This window comes from Paroedura picta, chromosome 6 (assembly GCF_049243985.1).
Source record: "Paroedura picta isolate Pp20150507F chromosome 6, Ppicta_v3.0, whole genome shotgun sequence".
Classification (NCBI taxonomy): domain Eukaryota; kingdom Metazoa; phylum Chordata; class Lepidosauria; order Squamata; family Gekkonidae; genus Paroedura; species Paroedura picta.
Window position 1 is genome coordinate 87,154,004 of NC_135374.1, and position 21,547 is coordinate 87,175,550.

Sequence of the window (21,547 nt, forward strand, 5' to 3'; positions counted from 1 at the left end):
CTAAGTCAATACAAGGACAGAGAGGAGACATACTGTTAGCATTTCCCATATGGTCTGGGACATCTCACATTATCGTGTATTGGGAAGATCCACACTGCAGCCATTTCCTGACAGCAAGCAAAATGTATAATGAGCCTTAAAATTGTGGTGACCATTTTGGGGTGCAGATCAACAAGGAAGACTGCAGTAATAATGTATGACTTCAATAGTCTGAGGGTGGCAACAGAGACTGCAGGCTAAATAATGAGTGATGAGATCTGAACACTCATATGCTACATTTGGAAGCGTTTATTTTCAGGGCATACACTGTGTTCAAAACACTTTCTCCACACTAGAAATGTACGTCTGCCTTTACTCTCAGAGTGACTGAATAAATGTAAGCATCAGAAGGAAATAGCGTCAACCAGGACATCTAGAGCAGTGGTCCCCAACCTTTTTATCACCGGGGACTGGTCAACGCTTGACAATTTTACTGAGTCCCGGGGGGGGTAGTCTTTTGCTGAGGGATGGCGCCACCTGCTCCACTTGCTTTTCTGCCGGCGCCCCTGACTTCCCGCCGCCCACTGGGGGGTGCTTCCAGCAGCAGCTACGTAGTGTCATGCCAAGGGGGAGCCCCAGCCATGGCGGCCGCCGGAGAGCACCAAAGGTAAGCTCCCAAGGCAGCCAGGGAGGAGGATGAGGAGGAGCCACGGCCTGGTACTGACTGATTAATGGACCGGTCCCGGTCCCCGGACCGGGGGTTGGGGACAGGTGATCTAGAGGACTGGGAAGAAGGACTGAATGTCATCCTTCTCTCCACTTATCTCTGCAAGCATCAAGTAGATCTTGGGCCATACAAAGAAAGGCTTCTTCCTCTTAGAACAGATAACATTCATCTGTTGTTTTCTCCTGGAATTGCTACTAGCCCTGAAAACATTAACAGGCAAAACATTAACAGCCAAAGAGGGTTAGGAAAAAGGACTAAACATTACACATACCCTAGAGCCTCTTTCTATCATCCAAACCATTTGTTTATTTTAACTGTGAACAGTTCCAGGTTTTTTAAAATTATAAAATTAGTTTATTCTGGCACACCAATGGAGCCAGGAAGAGAAAAAGTAATGAAGTTACAAAAGTGTTCGTCCAAACTGATAACCAATACAATGGGTGAAGCCTGAGCATCTTTAATAAATTTTGCCTGGCTTTTGTTGGGCAAAGCAGCTGATTGTGAAATAAAATTTCTCTCTTTTTTTGTATTTTGGTATGTTTTGCACTGGTTTTTTTAGATGCTTATTTAGAATTATTGTTACCAGTACTAAGGCCAAAGAAACTGGCAGGTTCAAAAAAAAAAAAGAAAAAAACTAAGCTAACAGTGCAATCCTAAGCAATTTGACACTTTCTAAGTCCACTGAGGTCAGTGGGCTTAGAATAACATAACTGTTTAGAATTGCACTGAAAATAACCATTGCACAAATTCTCTTGTTCCAGTTGTATTTTCTTACTTTTTACTCTCCTCTAGCTTCCTAGCACTTAGAATTATAGAATAAGCTGCAGGCTATCATTAGGAACAAACTGGAAGTAGCAAATTCAGATACAACTTCAGCTTCACTGGCTCTCCTTCCCATTGTATTAGCATGGAAATATTTTACTTTACAGGGATATTTTGCTCTCTGGGGGGGAAATGCATGCAGTTCTCATCAAACAAGAGAAGAAAGCAATAACATATCAGTACTGATAAATAAGAGGACAGAAGACAATGGGTGTTTTGTCTTGTTTTTCTTTTTTGTTTAGTTACCGAAGGTGGTCTTCTCATTCTGCTGGATCTCTGGTTCCGTGGTTTTATTAAAAGCTTATGCTTAGCAGCTGAATTGTCCAAGACAGTGGTGAACTCAGGAGGAGTATTAAAATCTGCAGGAGGTGAGAGGCTGTCATCAGAGATTGGCACAGTTATAATTTTCCTACTCGACTTCTTGAGGAATAACTGGCTTTCTGCAGAACAGATTCTCCAAGGACCTGATGTGACCTAAACAAGAAACCCCACGGGGAAAAATGTCACATAAAAGAGTCACAGTCTTTGATGGTTCAAGAGCATTTTTAAACAGATCAGCAACAGAAAGCAGCTGCAGCTACTTATCTCACGCATAGTTTTTCCTCATTCAGTCATTAGTCTCTCTCTTGGAGAAAGTTATCTACTTTAAAACTTATGTTCAGATGTACTTGTAGGTGGGCTCCTCTAGCCCCATGTACTCAGATTAGGAAACCAACACATGCAGATATTTCCGGTTCTCTGCAGAGGTGGCCTGATAGATACTTGCACCAAAACCTTTTGAAATTCTCATTTCCTTATGATACGGAGATCAACATTTAGAAAAAAAATAAATCTAGTATCATGTTAGGGCAGTAAAACACAAAGCTGAGAAATATCACAGGATATATTCATTTAATAAACTAAAACATGACCCCCCTCTATACATACATCACACATAAATGATGAAGTACATTTGGACTCTAGCAAGTGATTATGGGGATTGGGAGACCTGAAATTCCATCTTGCATCTCAAATTATCCTCCTCTCAGGGCTTGAGCATGCTCATCTCTCCCCGACTTCCTTTATCAGACACTCAGATACCTCAGTACTCTTTTGGAGTGTATTTTACCAGTACCAATCCATTGCTAAGTGCTTCCTTGTCTTCTGGTTACTTTACAAAACCGTATTTTTCTGCATGTCCGAAAATCTTCTCTGCCTTGCCTGTGGATGGCCTTTCCCATTTTTGTTATCCACACAAAGATCAGCTAGTTTTCTATTAGGTTTGTGCTAGTGAAGGGATGTCACCCTTGTCACTACATCAGTGTCCCCTACAAGCTGTGTGCTTGAGCGGCTGCTCATTGGCACAGGAAGCCCCACTCAGCTGCAGTCTGGAAGCCTTGCAGGGTGTAGCACTGCCCACTGCCCATTTTAAGATTACAGAAATTATATTCCGCCCAGGATGCCATATGCTCTGCTCAGCAGGGGGGGGAATGAGAGGGAACATTGCACTGCATCCCTATTTGATTTCCCTATTCTGTCTTACAAAGAGAAAGTACTTAGGAAAATAAATGAGGAGCCACTTTGAAAGGAATTAATAATAATTGTGTGGGTGTGTACATACACACACACAAGTATTATAAATCAAAGCTTCTCTTATTTGCAAAATACAGCAAATAATATCCTCCCTACCGAAGCTTCACACTTCTTTACCTGTATGCTCCTTGGACTGATATACTGCAGTCTCTTCTCCTTGAAACATATTATGTTTTATATATTTATTATATTTTTATCCCTCCTTTCCTAAGAAGTCAAGGTCCTTGCAATCAGAGTGACAGCAAGTCGATTAACAATGGCTGGTTTGGTGTGTATCTCATTCTCATATATAGCTAAGAGTCTAACGAGAGCATCCTCTGGGATCAGAAGAGTATAACTCTCATTGGGATGTAGAACTGGAAGAACTTAACCAAATGTTCTCCTTTAACTCAATGTCTACAGTCTAAAATATCAGCACCTTACATTAGCAAGTATATAAATTTAGAGTCCAGGGGCTCAGACCTTGAATAAAGCTTTGTGGGTCTTAAAGGTGCCCCTGGACTCTAATTTTTTTCTGATGCTTCAGACTAACATGACTACCCACTTGAATCTGACAAACATGCATTTTGAGTACTTCCAAATTTTGTACCTTTCTACAAGAGATTTAATTTTCTGGTTTGCTCCCAAATTTTAAGAAAGGATGCTTGTGTTTGAATTTGATATGCAATTCTTAGTCCCCATACACATGTACATTGCAATTTTAAAAAATGAATTTGAAGAATAAATCCCTTAAAATGTTACTTCGAAGAGATCTGTATATAGTCCCAATAGAATCTTATGTATATGTATTCTTGCCACATATTATTTATTTAAAATATTTCTAAACCTCTTTTCTTCTACAAGAGACCTAAAGATTTGCACAATAAAAACTTAAATTCAAAAGTTCTATAATAATAAAAGTAAAACAAAGAAACACTACTAGACAATGCCGCATACAATCCTTTGTTGCAGCCTGCATGGTACTAGGAAATTTGGAAGCAGTAGTCAAAAGGAACCATTAGACCAGGCCTCCAGAGGGCCAACTGTTTTGTGGAGGACTTAATTCTCAGTAGAACAGCTCTGTCCTACATGTTTTGTTCACATGTACATGCAACACTCAGCATGACATCAAGCAGGCTCTTAACTGAATGTGTAAACAGTCTTCATTGAAAAGCACCATAGTACATCTAAGGCAATGTGAAGGAACACAGAATTCTGTCTATGGATGGATTTTTTTCAGTGACATTGCTTAAGACATGTAAGACAATGGGTGTTTAAAATTATCTACAGGCGTACTTTGCTGAAGCTCATCACTAATTATCTCCACTTACAAAGGGAACTTTGATTCTCAAAAGTTTATATCCTGAAAATTTTGTTAGTCTCTAAGGAACTACCGGATTTAAATCTCACTGTTCTGCTGCAGACCAACAGGGCTATCCTGTCTAACCACCCACATTTGGAAACTGAGGAAAATGGTCTGCTCACTTATCCATGGCCAAGGCAGGTCTCAGATCCAAGTACAGGAGTTTAATGGCTTGCACTCTGCATTCCAGGAGAAAGTGATGCCAAAATCAGTAGGCATTAACCCTGGCCTAGATTTGAAAGTACATTCAGTTTGCCAAAGAAACGTTCACTTTTAAGAGCTAAGTAGTTCCATTATCTCCCATGCTCTTTACATTGCTGCACTCTCCCTCTCCCACCTGCTAACCATCTTTCGTTCTTTTCCAGTGGAAACTATCTACGTAAATGTAATCTTACAGGGGCTACTAAAAGTACTCTTCAGTCTTCTGGCTGTATGTGCTGCTGATTAAAGAAAGGCATCTATGCACTCTACTCAAAGATGGGGCAGGAAGACATTATTTCAAAAATTATTTTAGCTCATGCTGGGCTGATTGAGAGGCTGACTAAATTCAGAACCAAGTCTCTCAAGACCACTTGTCATAAACAGCAGAGCACTGTGGGTTAGATCATCTAGGGAACAGCGGTCAGGCAGTTAGAGAGGAATAAGGGGACTGTTGTTCCCCAACACAGTGGGATTGTTTATTCTAAAAACCTATGTCCAACAAAACTTATGTCCAGCTAAATGGCCCTCAAGGGAGCTTCCAAAAACAAAAAAACCCAAACATTCAAAAGAGTGCAAAAAAGAAACAAAAAAACAAACAAAAAAAAGAACCTCCCCCCCAAACTATCATAAGCAACAAAAGCAGACTCACAATAAATGCTTCTTAAGTTACCCATGAAATAAAAATGTGTAAAATTCAGCAAAACAGCTACAGTGGCGGATCTAATACGTGAAAAAGTAAAAGATAGCAGGCAAAGGAAGGAAGGAAGGGGAAAAACTGGTCCCATATTAGTTTGGGCTTTAAAATGCAGATGCTCACATTCTGAATATGGCCTGCAAGTGAATAAGCAGAGGTGTAGCTCTGTCAAAACTATGGAGTTACACAAATTTGGCATTTTGCGACCAACCAAAGTTGAGGCTTCAACCAACCAAAGTATGAGGCTTCAAAGGCAGCCTCATAAATAGTGTACTACAACATTAATCTGGATGTTGTCACACAGCATGGAAAACTGTGGTTGATCCATACCTCTCAAGGATTATGGGACAAGAGTTGGGCCTGGTCACACGCAAGTTCTCAGCAACAAAAATTGGGAGAGGATGCACAGGAATCCAAAACAGGAGCCCAGTGTTACTAGTAGAATCCAGTAGACTTCCCTTGCTGAAAAGCTATCTGATCAAGTCAGTCTCCATTTTGCCTCTGTCTGATGGCATTTGAAATCTCAAAGCAGGGCAACTATGGTAAATGTATTCTTCTAGTATTTATAGTGCAATTGTTTAAGCCCCTAGTTTAAGCCTTTTGTTAATACCGCACAGAAGACAGCAGTTCATTCCCCTCCCTTGTGTACAGCTTTATGCAGATATGCCTCACATGTGACCTGGATTGTTGCCATTATGTATTGTTTTTCTGCCCCTTCATATACAAATAATATATTATTAAAGTTACCTGTTCTTCTTCTTCACTGCCTGTTCCAGCTAAACTCAAAGAGCTAAGATGCTTGTGAGAGTCAGAAAACTGTAGGGTCGAATGAGGAAAAGATTCAGTGATAGATGACAAAATGAGATGAGTTACACACAGAAGTTACATGCTATTCAAAGTACACCAGGATACAGAAAATGTAAGGTACAAGCGGAGAACATTTACAAAGCTCTAAGAATTAGTAGGGATCTTGAAAATGGGGCGGGGGGAGGTTCCACATAAGAATATTGATTTAAAACAATATTATATTATCGTATGTTTCTTATGCTGCAGAAATGTAAGGTAAAGGTATCCCTTGTGCAAGCACTGGGTCATGTCTGACCCTTGGGGTAATGCCCTCTAGCGTTTTCATGGCAGACTCAATACGGGGTGGTTTGCCAGTGCCTTCCCCAGTCATTACCGTTTACTCCCCAGCAAGCTGAGTACTCATTTTACCGACCTCGGAAGGATGGAAGGCTGAGTCAACCTTGAGCCGGCTGATGGGATCGAACTCCCAGCCTCATGGGCAAAGCTTTCAGACTGCATGTCTGCTGCCTTACCACTCTGCGTCACAAGAGGCTCTTAATTGATCCACAGAAATGTACCAATAAGTTAATATCTGTCATTATTTCATTCTGCTAACTGCTCTGCTTCTTTTCTGGCACTGATAGAGTACCTCATTCCAAATGCCTATATATACTTACTTAGCTGACTATATATTCTGGAATAATCTAGTTGAACCAATAAACCTACAGAAAAATATTCTTCAAAAATGTGTTCTAGAAGTTCAAGTACCAATATGTCCCTAGCCCAAAAGAAGTGTGCCTGGCTATTTTAGCCCTGGCCCCAGCCTGGTAGGATATGCTGCCAGTGGAGATTCAGGCCCTGACAGAACTGTCAAATAATAAAATCAATGGGTCTCCCCCTCTCTCTCAGAGTATAACCTCCCAGAACACACCAGCCCAATTGTCCAAATGACACCAAGGCTAAAAACAAGGCCAAGGGGGAGCATTGCCCCCACAAACCCTGGCATATGGATGAATGTGGCCGCAAACTCTTGGTTATCCATCTCTATAATACTAATCTCTGTCTCTTATTTGATTGGCTATTTCTACAAAGTGGAAAAACTAATTTAAACTACTAAACACAATAGACTACCTTAAGTCCTTCTGCTCTGCTTTCACAAGAATACTTTTAAATGGCATGTTTCAGTACTTAACACTGCAATTTATCCTACCTGAGTTGTTTTGGAATTTAGCATTTCCTGTAGCAAAGACATTTCTGGTGGACTTCTGGGTAGCCCATCATCTTCTGAACTCATTCCAGCATCATCCATTCGCCTTGAAGGAGTTCCAAATGGAGAAGAGCGCCCCAATTTCCAATTCTGTTGCAGTTTCAACTGTAACAAAATGTTTCAAATACCCTTTTATGCACTTCTGCTGTTATCAAATGATTGGGTCATACAGAATTTGTTTCTTCCCATGAATTGTTCCGGGTACATGCAAACATGGAAAAATGCAGTGTGTATCAGCAAATACTGTCCTTCAGCACTTCCCTTAATAACAGTAGACCCATTTCCCTCAGCTATGTCAATAACGAGGGATGAACTAATCAGAGTCTATATTGTTTATTAACCTTGGAAGAATAACTAATTCAATTGAATTTCTTTTGATTTTCTGATAATTTTTCTTATGCAGTTATAAAGCTGCATACCTCTTTCAGGGCCTTTTCATATGCCATAAATTTAGCGTCACACTTATCTTGTGAACATGCTATATTCTAGGCACTCTGCATGACATTGCTAACGTCCAGCGTCTGAGCAGTAACCGACCAGCTACATCCTCCATTTCAAAGCACTAGTTGGGGAATCACATAAAGTGGATTCCCCAACCTATTTAGCACTAGCTTAGGGACAGCAGGCCACCAGCCAAAGAAGTGGGTGGAGGCAAAGAAGCTCTATCTCTGCTCCAATGTCCCACCCTCGCACCCACCTCCCTCTCCCTTCTTCTGGGGGATGGGAAGTGCTTTTTAAAAATTAAGAACAGCCTGGAGCAACGAACAGTCGGACAAGTGTGCAGGTGATGCCAGAAATAATTCTCTCCCAAAGTTGTAACACAAAGCATGCCTCTTTAATGTCCTCCCCCCAAATTAGGAACGAGATTAATTTTTAAAAGTAACAAAACTTGTGATTCCATAAGGGGGGGCATTCAAAAAGCACTATGCATAGGCATTTAAATGGAGAAGTATTTTTTTTTTAAATAGTGGGCATCACGGGACCTTTAAAACATAGAGAAAGGGGATTGGATGCCTGGATTGATTGACAGGTGGAAGAGGTTCACGTATAAACTGTGTTGCTCTCTTCCGCCATTTCCAGCCACACTAGTGAAGGGTAAGAAGCGCGAAAAGGTATCAGACTGGAGCGAGACTGCAAAAAGGTGCAGAGTGGCCAGGAGGCACAATAATATTTAGCGCTATGCCATTCAGCTGGCATATTTTTAATGAGGTGCGGAAATGCCCTCAGTTTCCATTTTCCAACACTGTCTTTAAGTTTCTATTTTAGGCAGAGGTGGGAGTAAAGAGTGAATTGTGGTGGGTATGTACCTGAAACCCACATCATCCAACCAGAATATGTTGTACCCTACAGCATTAACCCTGACTACTGTTTCTGTGCACAGTGTTCATTCCAATTGCAATAATGACTCAGTAGTACCTTCAGGACTAACTTTTAGACTTTAACTCTTAGTCTATAAGAGTTACTGGACTTTTACTCTTTGCTAATAATTTAGAGAACTCTCACACTATACATACAGGACTGCTCAGTAAGATTAAGTTTAAATTAACAGAAAGACCCTGGTATTCCAGTTCTTTGGTTGACCAAATAATTCATAGCATTAACTTGAAAGAAGACTTATTGGGAAATTATTCTGATAACTGTTTAATGTTCTGTGCATTGATGCTGCTTGCATGCTACTCTCAGCTAGGAAAAAGGAACAACTTTGTCAAAGTTGGCAGTAAAAATGCATTGTATATGTTTGTAGATTCGCACCTGCAAAGCCCTAATCCGACCAGAAACGTTTTCCTGAGAAAATACTCGAACTGGCCTTGCAGGATCTTGTGCAGCCTCGGGAATGAAAATGCTGTCATGGGATAGTGCTCTGCTTCCCATAATCCTGTTGTGTATCCTACAAGAATAGAGAAAGCTAATATAATTACATGTGCTTCATTTTTAACCTTACTGAAAATTTAGATTTTTCCACAATTTTGAAATTATTGAGAGCACTGAAGGATAAATTTATTTCCTGGCTATTCCACACAGTTACCTGGGACTCCATATTTTAAAGGAGAACATTCACCTGCCAATGCTAAATGGATGAGGGATGAAAACTCAGTGAACAATCCAAGGGATAACACAGGTTCTTTTGTGATACCACAGAAAATGCCAGAGAGGAAGCTGGGACTTAGTCATGGCATCTATCCATGAAACTTGTGCAAATGGAGACTTGCAACCCAGCATATTTTGCAACATTGTGAGGGATCCTGGGAAATACAGTTGCTCTGAAGTAACTTTGTACAACATCTTGATAGAGACAAAAAGTTCCCAGGTCTATTGAACAGCGAAGCCTTCTCCTGCCTGAAGCCAAAAGCCACAGGACTTTGTCTTTCCATAAAGGTTCCACCATCACTTCTTCCCACAGAAATCTACAGTATTCCTCCCCACAGCCAAGTCTGCTCTTGGGAACTCTAATTTTGCTTCCTACTCCTTCTGGGAACTCCTCACATGACTTTCCTAATGATTAGTCCATTTGGGGTGGGGAAGGGAGTAAAGTGTCTTTCCTCAATCTATTGTAGGGAGAAAGTGTCTTCTCTCAGAATATATATGTCTTATGTGAAAGTACTAATGCAGGCTTGACAAATTTCCTTTGGCTGCAAGACCCAGCCCCAAATATTGGGAACTGGACTCATTTTTTCATTTTTTCACAGTTTTGTATTGTTGTTGTTGTTGTTAGGTGTGAAGTCGTGTCCAACCCATCGTGACCTTGTGGACAATGATCCTCCTGGCCTTCCAGTCCTCTACCATTCCCCAGAGTCCATTTAAGTTTGCACCTACTGCTTCAGTGACTCCATCCAGCCACCTCATTCTCTGTTGTCCCTTTCTTCTTTTGCCCTCGATCGCTCCCAGCATTAGGCTCTTCTCCAGGGAGTTCTAACCTTCACTGCTATCTACAAAACAAAAAGCTAAGCTCTAATCCTAGCTCAACCTCTCCCCAATTTTTCATAATTTTATTATTACTTTCAGCTATTCAAATTTAATTGAAACATTGGAGCCAGTATAGAAAGCAACTGGTTAAGACATGAATTCATTTGCTGGATTCGTTTGCTGGAGCATGGAAATTCAGTTGAGTTTGCTGGATCATGGAAATTCGGTTGATGTCGTTTACTTGGATTTTAGTAAAGCTTTTGATAAGGTTCCCCATGATGTTCTGGTGGATAAGTTGAAGGACTGCAATCTGGATTTTCAGATAGTTAGATGGATAGGTTAGAGAACCGCACTCAAAGAGTTGTTGTCAATGGTGTTTCATCAGAGTGGAGGGAGGTGAGTAGTAGGGTACCTCAGAGCTCGGTCCGGTACTTTTTAACATATTTATTAATGATCTAGATGAGGGGGTGGAGGGACTACTCATTAAGTTTGCAGATGACACCAAATTGGGAGGACTGGCAAATACTCCAGAAGATAGAGACAGAGTTCAACGAGATCTGAAAACAATGGTAAAATGGGCAAATGAGAACAAGATGCAATTTAATAAAGATAAGTGTAAAGTTCTGCATCTGGGTCAGAAAAATGAAAAGCATGCCTACTGGATGGGGGATACGCTTCTAGGTAACAGTGTGTGTGAACAAGACCTTGGAGTATTTGTGGATTGTAAACTAAACATGAGCAGGCAGTGTGATGCAGCGGTAAAAAAGGCAAATGCCATTTTGGGCTGTATCAACAGAGGCATCACATCAAAATCACAAGATGTCATAGTCCCATTGTATACGGCACTGGTCAGACCACACCTGGAGTACTCTGTACAGTTCTGGAGGCCTCACTTCAAGAAGGACGTAGATAAAATTGAAAAGGTACAGAGGAGAATGATGAGGATGATCTGGGGCCAAGGGACCAAGCCCTATGAAGATAGGTTGAGGGACTTGGGAATGTTCAGCCTGGAGAAAAGGAGGTTGAGAGGGGACATGATAGCCCTCTTTAAGTATTTGAAAGGTTGTCACTTGGAGGAGGGCAGGATGCTGTTCCCATTGGCTGCAGAGGAAAGGATGCGCAGTAATGGGTTTAAACTACAAGTAGGCTAAATATCAGGAAAAAATGTTCACAGTCAGAGTAGTTCAGCAGTGGAATAGGCTGCCTAAGGAGGTGGTGAACTCCCCCTCACTGGCAGTCTTCAAGCATAGGTTGGATACACACTTTTCTTGGATGCTTTTTGATGATTTGGGCTGATCTTTCGTTGAGCAGGGGGTTGGACTAGATGGCCTGTATGGCCCCTTCCAACTCTATGATTCTACTGAATTGTGTAAAGTGAACCTATAAACAAGCAATGACAACAACTTCATGTACATTTATATTTATGTTGCACAATAAAGCATTCTGATGGGAAATGATAACTAAGGTTGGGGTTTGATTCAGCCAGCTTTTTTTATCCATAGTCAATTTCCTAAGCCCCTAATCCATGGGGCTTTTGTCTGGATGGGTCCCAAAAGCCAAAACATGGCCTTTTTTGGTGGTCAAAGGGGATACTTTCCTCCATTATTCAACAGTGGATAAACTGGCTGGATCCAACTCTTCAAACATATGTTGAGAATTGCTGATAGACACTACAATATAATCATTGCTAAAAATATTAGGCACCATGTAATCTGGTTCCTGGGATTTTTCAAACCTAATGTGATAAATACCATTCCTAAAATGAAGTTCATAGGGAAGAACTATAAACAGTGGAATTTCAATTCTGTGGTGGGTCTATCCAAGATCATTTAAGCTGTGTACTAGATGTTATGCCTTTACAATAGTTTACAATAAATATAGGGAATCAAATGAAGACACAAATATGAATGGGCACAATGAAATCATACTAACAAAAATGTCTATAACGAGTTTTTAAAAACAGACTTTTTCTCCACTTAAAAGATGTCGGAGGGGGGGAAAATGTGTGAAACGACAATGGATTGGATCCTGTGAAAAGTGAACAGAAGTTCAAGGAATGTATCTCTCTCCCTTCTCCCTACAGCCTACCGTCCCCTAAATGCTGCCCCATAAGATATTTTGCTAGTATTATCAAACCTTCTTATCAAGAGAGTTTTGGCCTCCTTTAAATTTTGCTGTAAGTGACCTTTTTGGTGGTAATTCTAAATGCAATTGTTTTACAGCATTTGCTAGAATAATTTTATAAAAATAGAAGAGAAATTACAAAAAAAACTAAAAGGAAGAGAGAGAGAGAGGAATGTTGGGTTTTTGTGAATTACTACGGGAGCTCTTTAGCACATTTAATTGGAATATTTTGTCTATTGGTATAACTGGCATGTCTTCACAATTATAAACCAATACTAAACAAAGGGGGGGAAACAAGACAATGATGTTGTGATATGGCACTCCCTAGTGGTACCACAGTGTAAGTTTTTAACAGAATTAGGAGCTTAGCGAAAACTGGTTTTTATAAGCTCTTTATAGATAGGCTTCCTTTTCGGTGTCTAGTCTCAGTGCCACTGTGTGATGGGTTTCTCTGCTGTTGGGGCACTGTGTTATTCTTACATATGAATCAGCTGGCCAGTCCTGCATCCGGGGGCAACCTGATGTCACGACCACTCTAGCTTCTATGGTCCGACTCAAATCACAAATACTCTGCCCAGCCTCAACCTAGGCTGTTTAGAGGAATGATAAAATCAATTCCAAGTTCTACGACCATCATAAATGAAGTCAAACTGCTCTAACTATGCACATTTCTTTAGGCTTTCGAATGATGCCTTGTAGCATATTGGTTGCTTGCAGTACATTTAGCTACGTACCCTGCAGTCCCTTTAACATAAAGTGGTAGTTGCTGAACCCTTTGTTGGAAAAAAGAGAGACATTTTTAGTGCTTATGAAGTTGGAACTCCTAATTGTGGCATATGAGTGCTTTTTTAAAAGGAGGTACAACTGATGATTCTTCAGCTGTAACATAATTCTGACTGTTTATGAAGGGTGGGTAGAGCAGATTTTGTGCTACTTATGTATAGTGATTGAAAAATGTTAATTCTTACATGCACATTTTAAATAGCCATGCTTCTTTTATATAATGTATTGTGACATTTTACATGTGCTGTAGACCAGTGGTCTGCAACCTTTTTTAGGCTGCAGACCGGTGTGGGGGGGCAATCCGGCAGCCGCGCATGTGCAGCAGAGCCATGCATGCGTGTTTGTGCCATGTGCGGCCGCAAACATGCATGCACAGCACTTCCGTGCATGCGCGCATGCGCTAAACGGCCACACATGCACGCCTGCGCCAGCGGCCATGCTTCCCTCTCCCCCCCCTCTCACAAAAAGAAGCTTGCTGGGCCATAAGCTAATCGGCCGCTTTGGCGGCCGATTTGCTTGCGGCCTGGGAAGTTTCTCACTGCAGGGGGGGCAGGGAGAGGGAGCTACGGCCCGGTGGTTGGGGACCACTGCTGTAGACCACATTTACCTAACAGTAAACTCAACTGAACAAAATGAGACTCACTTATAAGCAGATGTCCTTGGGACTGCAGGCTAAATGTACTGCAAACAATCAATATTTACAGATAGGAAAATGAAAACCTCTCCTCCAACAAAAGCTTTAAGAATACAAACATGTATATAGGGTTGGATTCCAAGGTGTCCTTGCTGGAGTGGAAACTTTAAAAATGACACTGCAGTTCTGCCGAGTCCCCCTTCCAGCCGCAGCCTCTCCCGCTGCATCCTATGCTGTTCTTCACCATGACACACTTACTTGATCTTGTCCAAGTTGAAACAAACTTAATTGCCATCTTTTCTTGATTTTGAGCAGACGTAAATATTTGAACAGGTAAGAGTTCAACGTAGACTGCTGAGTATTTAATCTACAGACAAGAAACTAGCATTGAGAATAGCAAGTTCTACGCTTTACGAAGAACAGCTGTTTCTGTGAGCTGACAGACTGAGATTCCTTTTGCACCGTATCAACCAAATCCAAAACAAACATCATGTAAAAACAAATCATACGACAAGGTTGGCTCCATGGGCCCAAGGTGATCAAAATCTCAGGCATCTTGTTATTCCCTCCCACTCCAGGATTCCAGTAAATAAAACAGGGACAGTTCTGAGACTTACTCAAGTTCATCTTCTGAATCATAGCCTGTGTGCATGGACTCAGAGGTTGTGACATCACTTGTCGACTGATACAGTTTCAGACTACCACTTCCTGAAGATGGCAATGTCTCTTTCCTTTTCCTTTTTCCAAAGAATTTTTTGATAGACTTAAATTTAGACTTTTTCTTTCCTAAGTAAATAAATAAGTGAAAAGATTATTTCAGTACAATGCTTTTCATAGGTTAGGTGTGTATAGCTAAGGGATCATCTCCTCCTTTTCTTTCTTCCACCTGTATTTTCTTGAACCTCTACACAGCCTCTACACTAGTGGCAACCTGTGTGATGGATTGTGAGAACATAGGTCATGTGTACAAATAAGCCCTATTTAATTATATATTCAGCTGCTTCCCAACAAAGATTTTTACTGCAATTCAGTGCAGAGTTACTACAGACCAAACTCAGTATAACCAGTGAGTGGGCTTAGACTGGAGTAACTCTGCACAGAATTTCAGTGGTAGCATAACAGGAGTATGAAATACGTTAAGTGCAGAGGACAAATTAAATTACAGTCTGGTAATTCAGTATCTCGCTTCACTAAATTAGTAAATGTTAAAATAAAAGATAAGGGTAGGTTTGTTACCAAATTACAATACTAATTTAGGCACAAATAGCTCACTCAGGTGGAAAATAAACTCTTGATAGTCTGAATTGTAATTGTGTTACCATGTTGCGCTTCAAATGTTAAACCAAAGTCAAGCAATAATCTTGAAGGGTGATGCTAAACTATATGCCAAAAACAGAAAGCTTCATCAGGGATAATTATAGGCCTCATGCATACCTATTACTACTGATGATACAAGTCGTTCTTTACCCAAATGAGCAAGATTCTAATTGCTTTTGGAAGTGCATTGCTAATTAAATATAGTACATGCTTGAATTCTGATTGCTAAACAAGACTACTGTTTTATCAAATAAGTTTGACTATATCCTTTTCCTTCATATTTCTTTAACAATCAGCTAATCTTTCCTTTCTTTAATTGGCACCAGATCGCTTGAACAATAAAGATCAATGTTTTACAGTTCTCTCTCACCTTCAGTAGGGCTGCTGTGCTTGCACATCAAGTATTCACAAACATTCTAACTGCTCAAGCCCAACAAAGTTGACAAACAGTGAAAACAAAAACAAAATCCCTCACAAAGATAGTGTTGTAGGGCAGGGGTAGTCAACCTGTGGTCCTCCAGATGTCCATGGCAGGGGCTCATGGGAATTGTAGTCCATGGACATCTGGAGGACCACAGGTTGACTACCCCTGTTGAAGGGTATGTGAAAAGACTGGCCATTCTGAATGAGTGGAAAGATCAACTAAGTGAGCTCTCTGACTGAGCAAAAGTCTTCAACCTCATCACGATGCACTTATTTGACCTCTGAGTGAGGACATGGAAAGTGAGAAAGCTGAAGGGCATGAATCAGAACGAGCAGTAGAGGCAAAGCAAGAAGTCTCAGATTGATAAGGCACTATGGAAAGGGTGGTAGAAAACTTCCACTCCTGAATTATACTTTTTATAATTAAATCAGATGGACAGCAAACTTTGAAAACAGGGTTACTGAGTGGAATGGATTACATGCTTCATATTGATGGGAATAAAAACATCAATTTGTGAATACTAGGTTCATAAGGATAGAACAGAACTGAGGAATCTGATCCCATGCAAACAGAGACAAGAATCCACCTCTATTTCAACAAGTCTGTGACTCATTGAAGTAAGCAAGATTCAAAACTAGGTGATCACAGTGTTTGCTTTTAAAAAATTATCACTCACACAGATGGAGAGAAAGGCTTGAAAATATGAACCCAAAACCCACAGAAAATTAATCCATTTTTAGAATGGTCAATTCAACCTACAGATCTAAATCCATACATAGAACTCTGGTCTGAAGTCACATATATAAAAGTCATTCAGTAATCAGGTGATTGGTAAATCTGAATTCCTTTGATACTGCTAGAACTGCATCTGCTTACAGGACTTTTGAAACTGAATTTGGACCATAATAAATTGCTTTTAATATAAGCAACTGAATGTGCCTCATTTGCTTTAGCATTGAGTGAAACTAGGAAAGTATTTATAGAATAGGAAAGCATTTAGAATTTATTTAGAAAGTATTTAGAAAGAATATAGAATAGGAAAGCATTTATAGAATAAGCCAGAGCTACAATTGTATTAATTGGTTAGCTTAACTGATTAATAAGGGTGCCCCCTAATTAAACTGGAACCAATTTTCTTAAAGCTGATTTTGACAAAAGTACTCCTGAAAACCAGAGATGGTAAGCATTCCTCTTCTTACTCACAGGCTAAAACACATCTTCTAAAACAATGCAACATCATGACCCATTATGCACAGGGGTTTTAGCGCACATTCGGGGTGGAATGGCGGTGACTAAAATCACCAATAACGCATGGTGCCGACTGCAACCGGCCGCAGCTTCAGTGCATGCCGCCGAAAAAGCCGCGTTAGTGAAACGCGGAAGAAAGCGCAGCTTCCGGGTGACTGGGGCGCAACCAGAAGCGGTGCCGGGATCGCCGCATGCATAATCGGTTACTCTGGGTTTTGCCGCCGTCGCGCCCCGTCCCGTGCATAACCAGTGTGCTTCGCGTCTTCCCCCTCCGCATTTTCCATGTGACCCAAAATCGCCGTTTCGGCGGCCGTGCATAATAGGCCCATGAGAGGTATTTTTTCTCAGAAAAACTGTTTTTATTCAGATGTAAATGTATCGAAAATTTGATAAATTAATTGATCAAATAATCTGTTCTGACTTCTGTCAATAATTTGTTTAATTGGGTGGGATCCTTAGACTAAACAGAATTCATAAACCCCACAATAAATTTAATGATTTCTATAATAATTAAATTCCTGTAACTTTAAAAAGGATATCTTACCTGAACTTTCCTCACCAAATCCTTCTGTCTCTTGTAGTCTGCTGTCCATTATCCTTGTACAGCTCATATGGACACTAATATGGAAAACGAATAAGCATCATTTAGCTATTTAAATCTAAATTATCATCATCAATATATTATAGATATTTTTCTATTACATCTATTATCTTAAGACTGAGAAAAACAGAAGCATTTCAAACTATTCTTTTTGTGGAGCATGCAGTTTCAGAAAGCAAAGTGATTTAATTATCAACAACTAATTTTCGCTCACACACTTGCAAAAGGCCTAACAGTGCAACGTCTTCTACACCCATTAAACTTCAGTGAACTTAAAATACAATCGTAGCAGAGTTCCATTAAGAGCATTGATCTTTGTGGGCTGAAAAATGCTCAGCTCTGTGTTGACATGCAATATTGAAAATTAAGATGTTTTCTTCAGCTAGGGAAAAATAAGATAAATTTGAAATGTATTTCCTAGAGTAAATAGTGCAGAAAGCTCATAAGAATTATAGCAATTTTGATGTACTGAAAAATAAAAATCGGTTAGTGTATCTCTAAGCATGTATATGAGCATCACTGAAGATCTCAAACTAGAGAAGTTTGCAGATCTCCCCTTGAATGGTTCTGATCATCCCTGACAGCCAGGCCCTGGAGACAGTGATAAATATTTGCTTTTCATCTGCTTTGAATTTTCCCTATAGTATGCTACATTTGTCATCCTGATTGCCCACCTGTTCAACATAATTTCATATGGAGTATATCTTGTAGTTTTATGTTTACTCAAGATAGGTGACTGAATGCAGGAGAGCAAATGATGACGACATTGGCAAACATGGAAGTAATAAAGTTGACAGGCCCCATGATCTAGCACAGTCTGGGATTTCCTCCATAAACAGAGTTTTCTGGTTGCCCTACAATTTTGTAGCTGCTGGATGGTACTATATCTAGAAGCGATTTTCTTCTTATCACCTTCAAGCAGGCCTACTGCAATATGCTTTTTGTAGCAAAGTTCTTAATGAATGCTGAGAAGTTTCTGTTGATGTTGAATGTGGCATCCAGAGTCCTAGTAGGGGATGGCAAAGAAAGCACATTATATCAGTGCTCTAATGTGTATGCGAGCTCTCTCGTCTCCTGGAACAATTTAAGGTGCTGCTTTTGATGTTACAAATGGATTACACCCAACGTATTAAGCAGGGACCATCGGTTCTATTTCACCATGTGAAATTTAACTCTGTGTAATGAACCTGGCACACCTATCAATGTTTATTCTGCCCTCACATCTTGAAAATAAATTGTTATACACTTGGATATTTAAATAAAGGTATATTTTAAAATCAAGTACTTTGGATCGATAACGATTTTGTTTTTGTTCCTGTCCATAGAAAGTTACACAGTCCACATCCAACCTTTAAATTTTTTTTAGTGAAGTCCAACATCCTTACCAACCTGATCCTATAGAGGCTTATCATGTTTGCTATGAATGAAAGCAATAATTGAAGCAATAAAAAGTCAGCAGTTGCTCAGAGTTGAGCAAACTTATTACATCCAGGTACTTAATCATCTTGATGACTAAAGATCATAAAGAATGACAGCCAATCCCTTCCTCCTGCTTTCATTCATAGCAAATATGATAAGCCTCTATTATTTGCACACAAAGGAATTGTTAATTTATGTACATTAGGTTACAGATATAAATGGTTCAGCATAACACATCTGTACACCGCTCTGTGGTATAAATAATTGTCTAAGGGGGGTGGGGGTGAGCCGAGTCCGGGATCAAAATCAGCGGATTGGCCCCTTGGCCCGGGACTTACCAGCCCACGCAGCCCATAGTTCGCGGGAGGAGGAGGCGGCGGCCAGCCCTTGCATGGTGGCCCACTGCTGCTCCTGATGCTGCTGATGCAGCGTGCCGCCTCTACAGCCAGGTACATGCGCCTTCCCCCCCGCCACTTCCCCCTCCCATTTACCGCACTCTACACCCCAGCTCTGGTGACCACCGCCGCCATGGACCACGGTGCCCGCTGCCGCCCGGGCCAGCATGGCTGCCCTGGGGAGGATCTACTGCCAATGTCCTCGCCACGACCCCCGTGGACTGGTCTCGTGACACCGCACCCACTAACCTCTGCTGTGGGCAGCAGCTGCACCCGTCCCATCCTCGCCACTGCCGCCTCCTCTTCCTCCTTGATCCCCGCTTCTGCCCCACCCGCAAACCGCCTGAACCCCCTGTCCTAAAACAGCCTGCACCGCTGACTCGCCACCTGCCACCTGCCAGGCACCCCTCCCTCCTCCCGGTCCGCCTCACCCTCCCCCAGAACCATGCGCCTTCCCCCCCCCGCCAAGCTCAAACTCTGCCGCTGCTTTTCCCCCCCCTCCCCATCCACCCGGCACTCTTCCCCCGCCATCCCCTGGTCCCCCCACTGTCGATCACTCCACCTACAGACCCTTTGCCTCACCCCCTCCCCCTGTGCCCCATCCCCTTTCAAAGCCCCGCCAGCGTGCTCCCAAGTTGCCAGCCCCAAGGAGCGCGCAGGATCACCTGGGAGAAGCCCGCATTTAACCCTTGAGGTTTGGGGACAGAACTGTCAGTCTTTTCCCTCTCTCCTCCCCCACCTTGCTTCCCTCCCCCCACTATTACTTTTTATAAAAAAGGACAGCAAAGCTCAGGGAAAGTTTCTCTGCCATCCATTCAATCACAGCTGAGTGCTCGGGGGTGTCTTCTGGAGGTCTCCATTTTTTTGTTTTTTTCCCCTTCTCCTTCTGTTTTGGTTTGGCTTTGTTCTGCCTTCCTTTGGAAGCAATTTCTGGAAGGGAAGAAGATTCCCAGGAAAAATGTGCACCTGGCGCTGGAGCCATGGTGGGATCGGAACTTTGGCTAACTTTTTGTCTCATGGGAAAGTGCTGATGGCTGGCTGGAAAAAGTTACTGCTTTTTGAGGGGGCGGCCAAGATCCGGGATTTGCAAACTCCAAAGCCTCTCTCCTCCCCCACCCCTGCCCCAAAATGGTTCTCACCCTTCGCTTTGAACCGGGCACGTTTAGAAGATCCTTTCCAGGATCCTCACCACCAACCCTTCTCCTCGCCGTGCCCGGTCCCCTTTCATAACCCATTTATTTTAAATGGGCTTTGAAACTAGTTATACTATAACTGGCTCAAAGGCCTAGAAAAAAGGAGAACCTTGCAAACGTAATATGCACAAATACACAATAGTTACACAGCATATTGTGTGTACCCAAAATATTTCACAAATCCTCTTGGTCATCCTTACAGCATTTCTTTAAGAGTGGATCTTTATTGCTACACAAGCAATATTTACAGTCATGTGTCCTATAGTGCAAATAGCGTGCCATGGAGAGAAATAATTTTGCCAAGAAAACCATTTAGTTTAAAAAGGCCGCATTATTAGAGCAAATGGGATGTCTTGATGGATATCTATTCATCAGTTCAGCATATAATAATTAGAATCTGAAGTCAAAATGTCAAGTTGATTCTTATTAAGCACTCTCTAACAGTAATGACAAAAATAATTCCAGTCTAAAGCTAATGCTCCTCCTCAGCCATCCTAGCAACATCTGAGTCAAAAGGAACAAGAAAAGTGCATGACACCGAGCTGTAGGGAAAAGGGGAACCCACTCAGAGAGAGAGAGAGGGGGGGGAGAGAGGGAGGACTTTTTCCCAGTATTATTTAGCCCTCATTACACTAACCATAGTCAGCCTCTCACCACAAAAGCCAGAAACTTCCAACACAGAACTGCTATCCCGGAAGCAGAATCACAGCCAAAACAATTTCAGCTCACTGAAATCTCCCTGGGCAACAAAATTCAGTTAGTTTAACAATGCCACAATCTATTGTTCACTAATTCCCCTGGGGACCTAACACAAAGCTGAACAGGCTGCGCTCTATTAAGATATAGGTAAAAGATTCAGGGAGGATTTCTGTGCTGCATAAACTCTCCACTAGACTCCTTCTAAATCCTTAGATAAATCTGTGCTTCTTTTTACCAAATTCAAATTGACAGACTACATTCTAGACCACTTTCAAAATTCCCTATTCTCAAATGGATACTAAAATCAGTTTTATTAGTTGTAAAAAAGGACACAGGTTTCAGTCAAAACATTCACACACATCCAGTCTGTTACTCTCCACATCTTCTAAATCAAGAATGAAATCACAGAATTACTT

General features: G+C 41.3%; 1 protein-coding gene across 5 annotated transcripts in view; it reads right to left on the minus strand.

The window, feature by feature from the left end:
• CRACDL (CRACD like) overlaps positions 1-21,547 on the minus strand; it is a 65,810-nt gene that overhangs the window by 19,405 nt on the left and 24,858 nt on the right. For 4 of the 5 annotated variants that reach the window (XM_077343474.1, XM_077343476.1, XM_077343473.1 and 1 more), the window contains exons 2-7: positions 17,369-17,442; positions 14,453-14,621; positions 9,143-9,278; positions 7,334-7,495; positions 6,085-6,153; positions 1,775-2,002 (exon numbers count right to left, since the gene is read on the minus strand). In XM_077343474.1, coding sequence (XP_077199589.1) covers positions 1,775-2,002; positions 6,085-6,153; positions 7,334-7,495; positions 9,143-9,278; positions 14,453-14,621; positions 17,369-17,435 — 831 coding nt within the window. In that variant the 5' untranslated portion in view covers positions 17,436-17,442. Of the gene's footprint in view, positions 1-1,774; positions 2,003-6,084; positions 6,154-7,333; positions 7,496-9,142; positions 9,279-14,452; positions 14,622-17,368; positions 17,443-21,547 lie in introns of those variants that run through there. The other variant, XM_077343478.1, reaches the window with a different exon arrangement.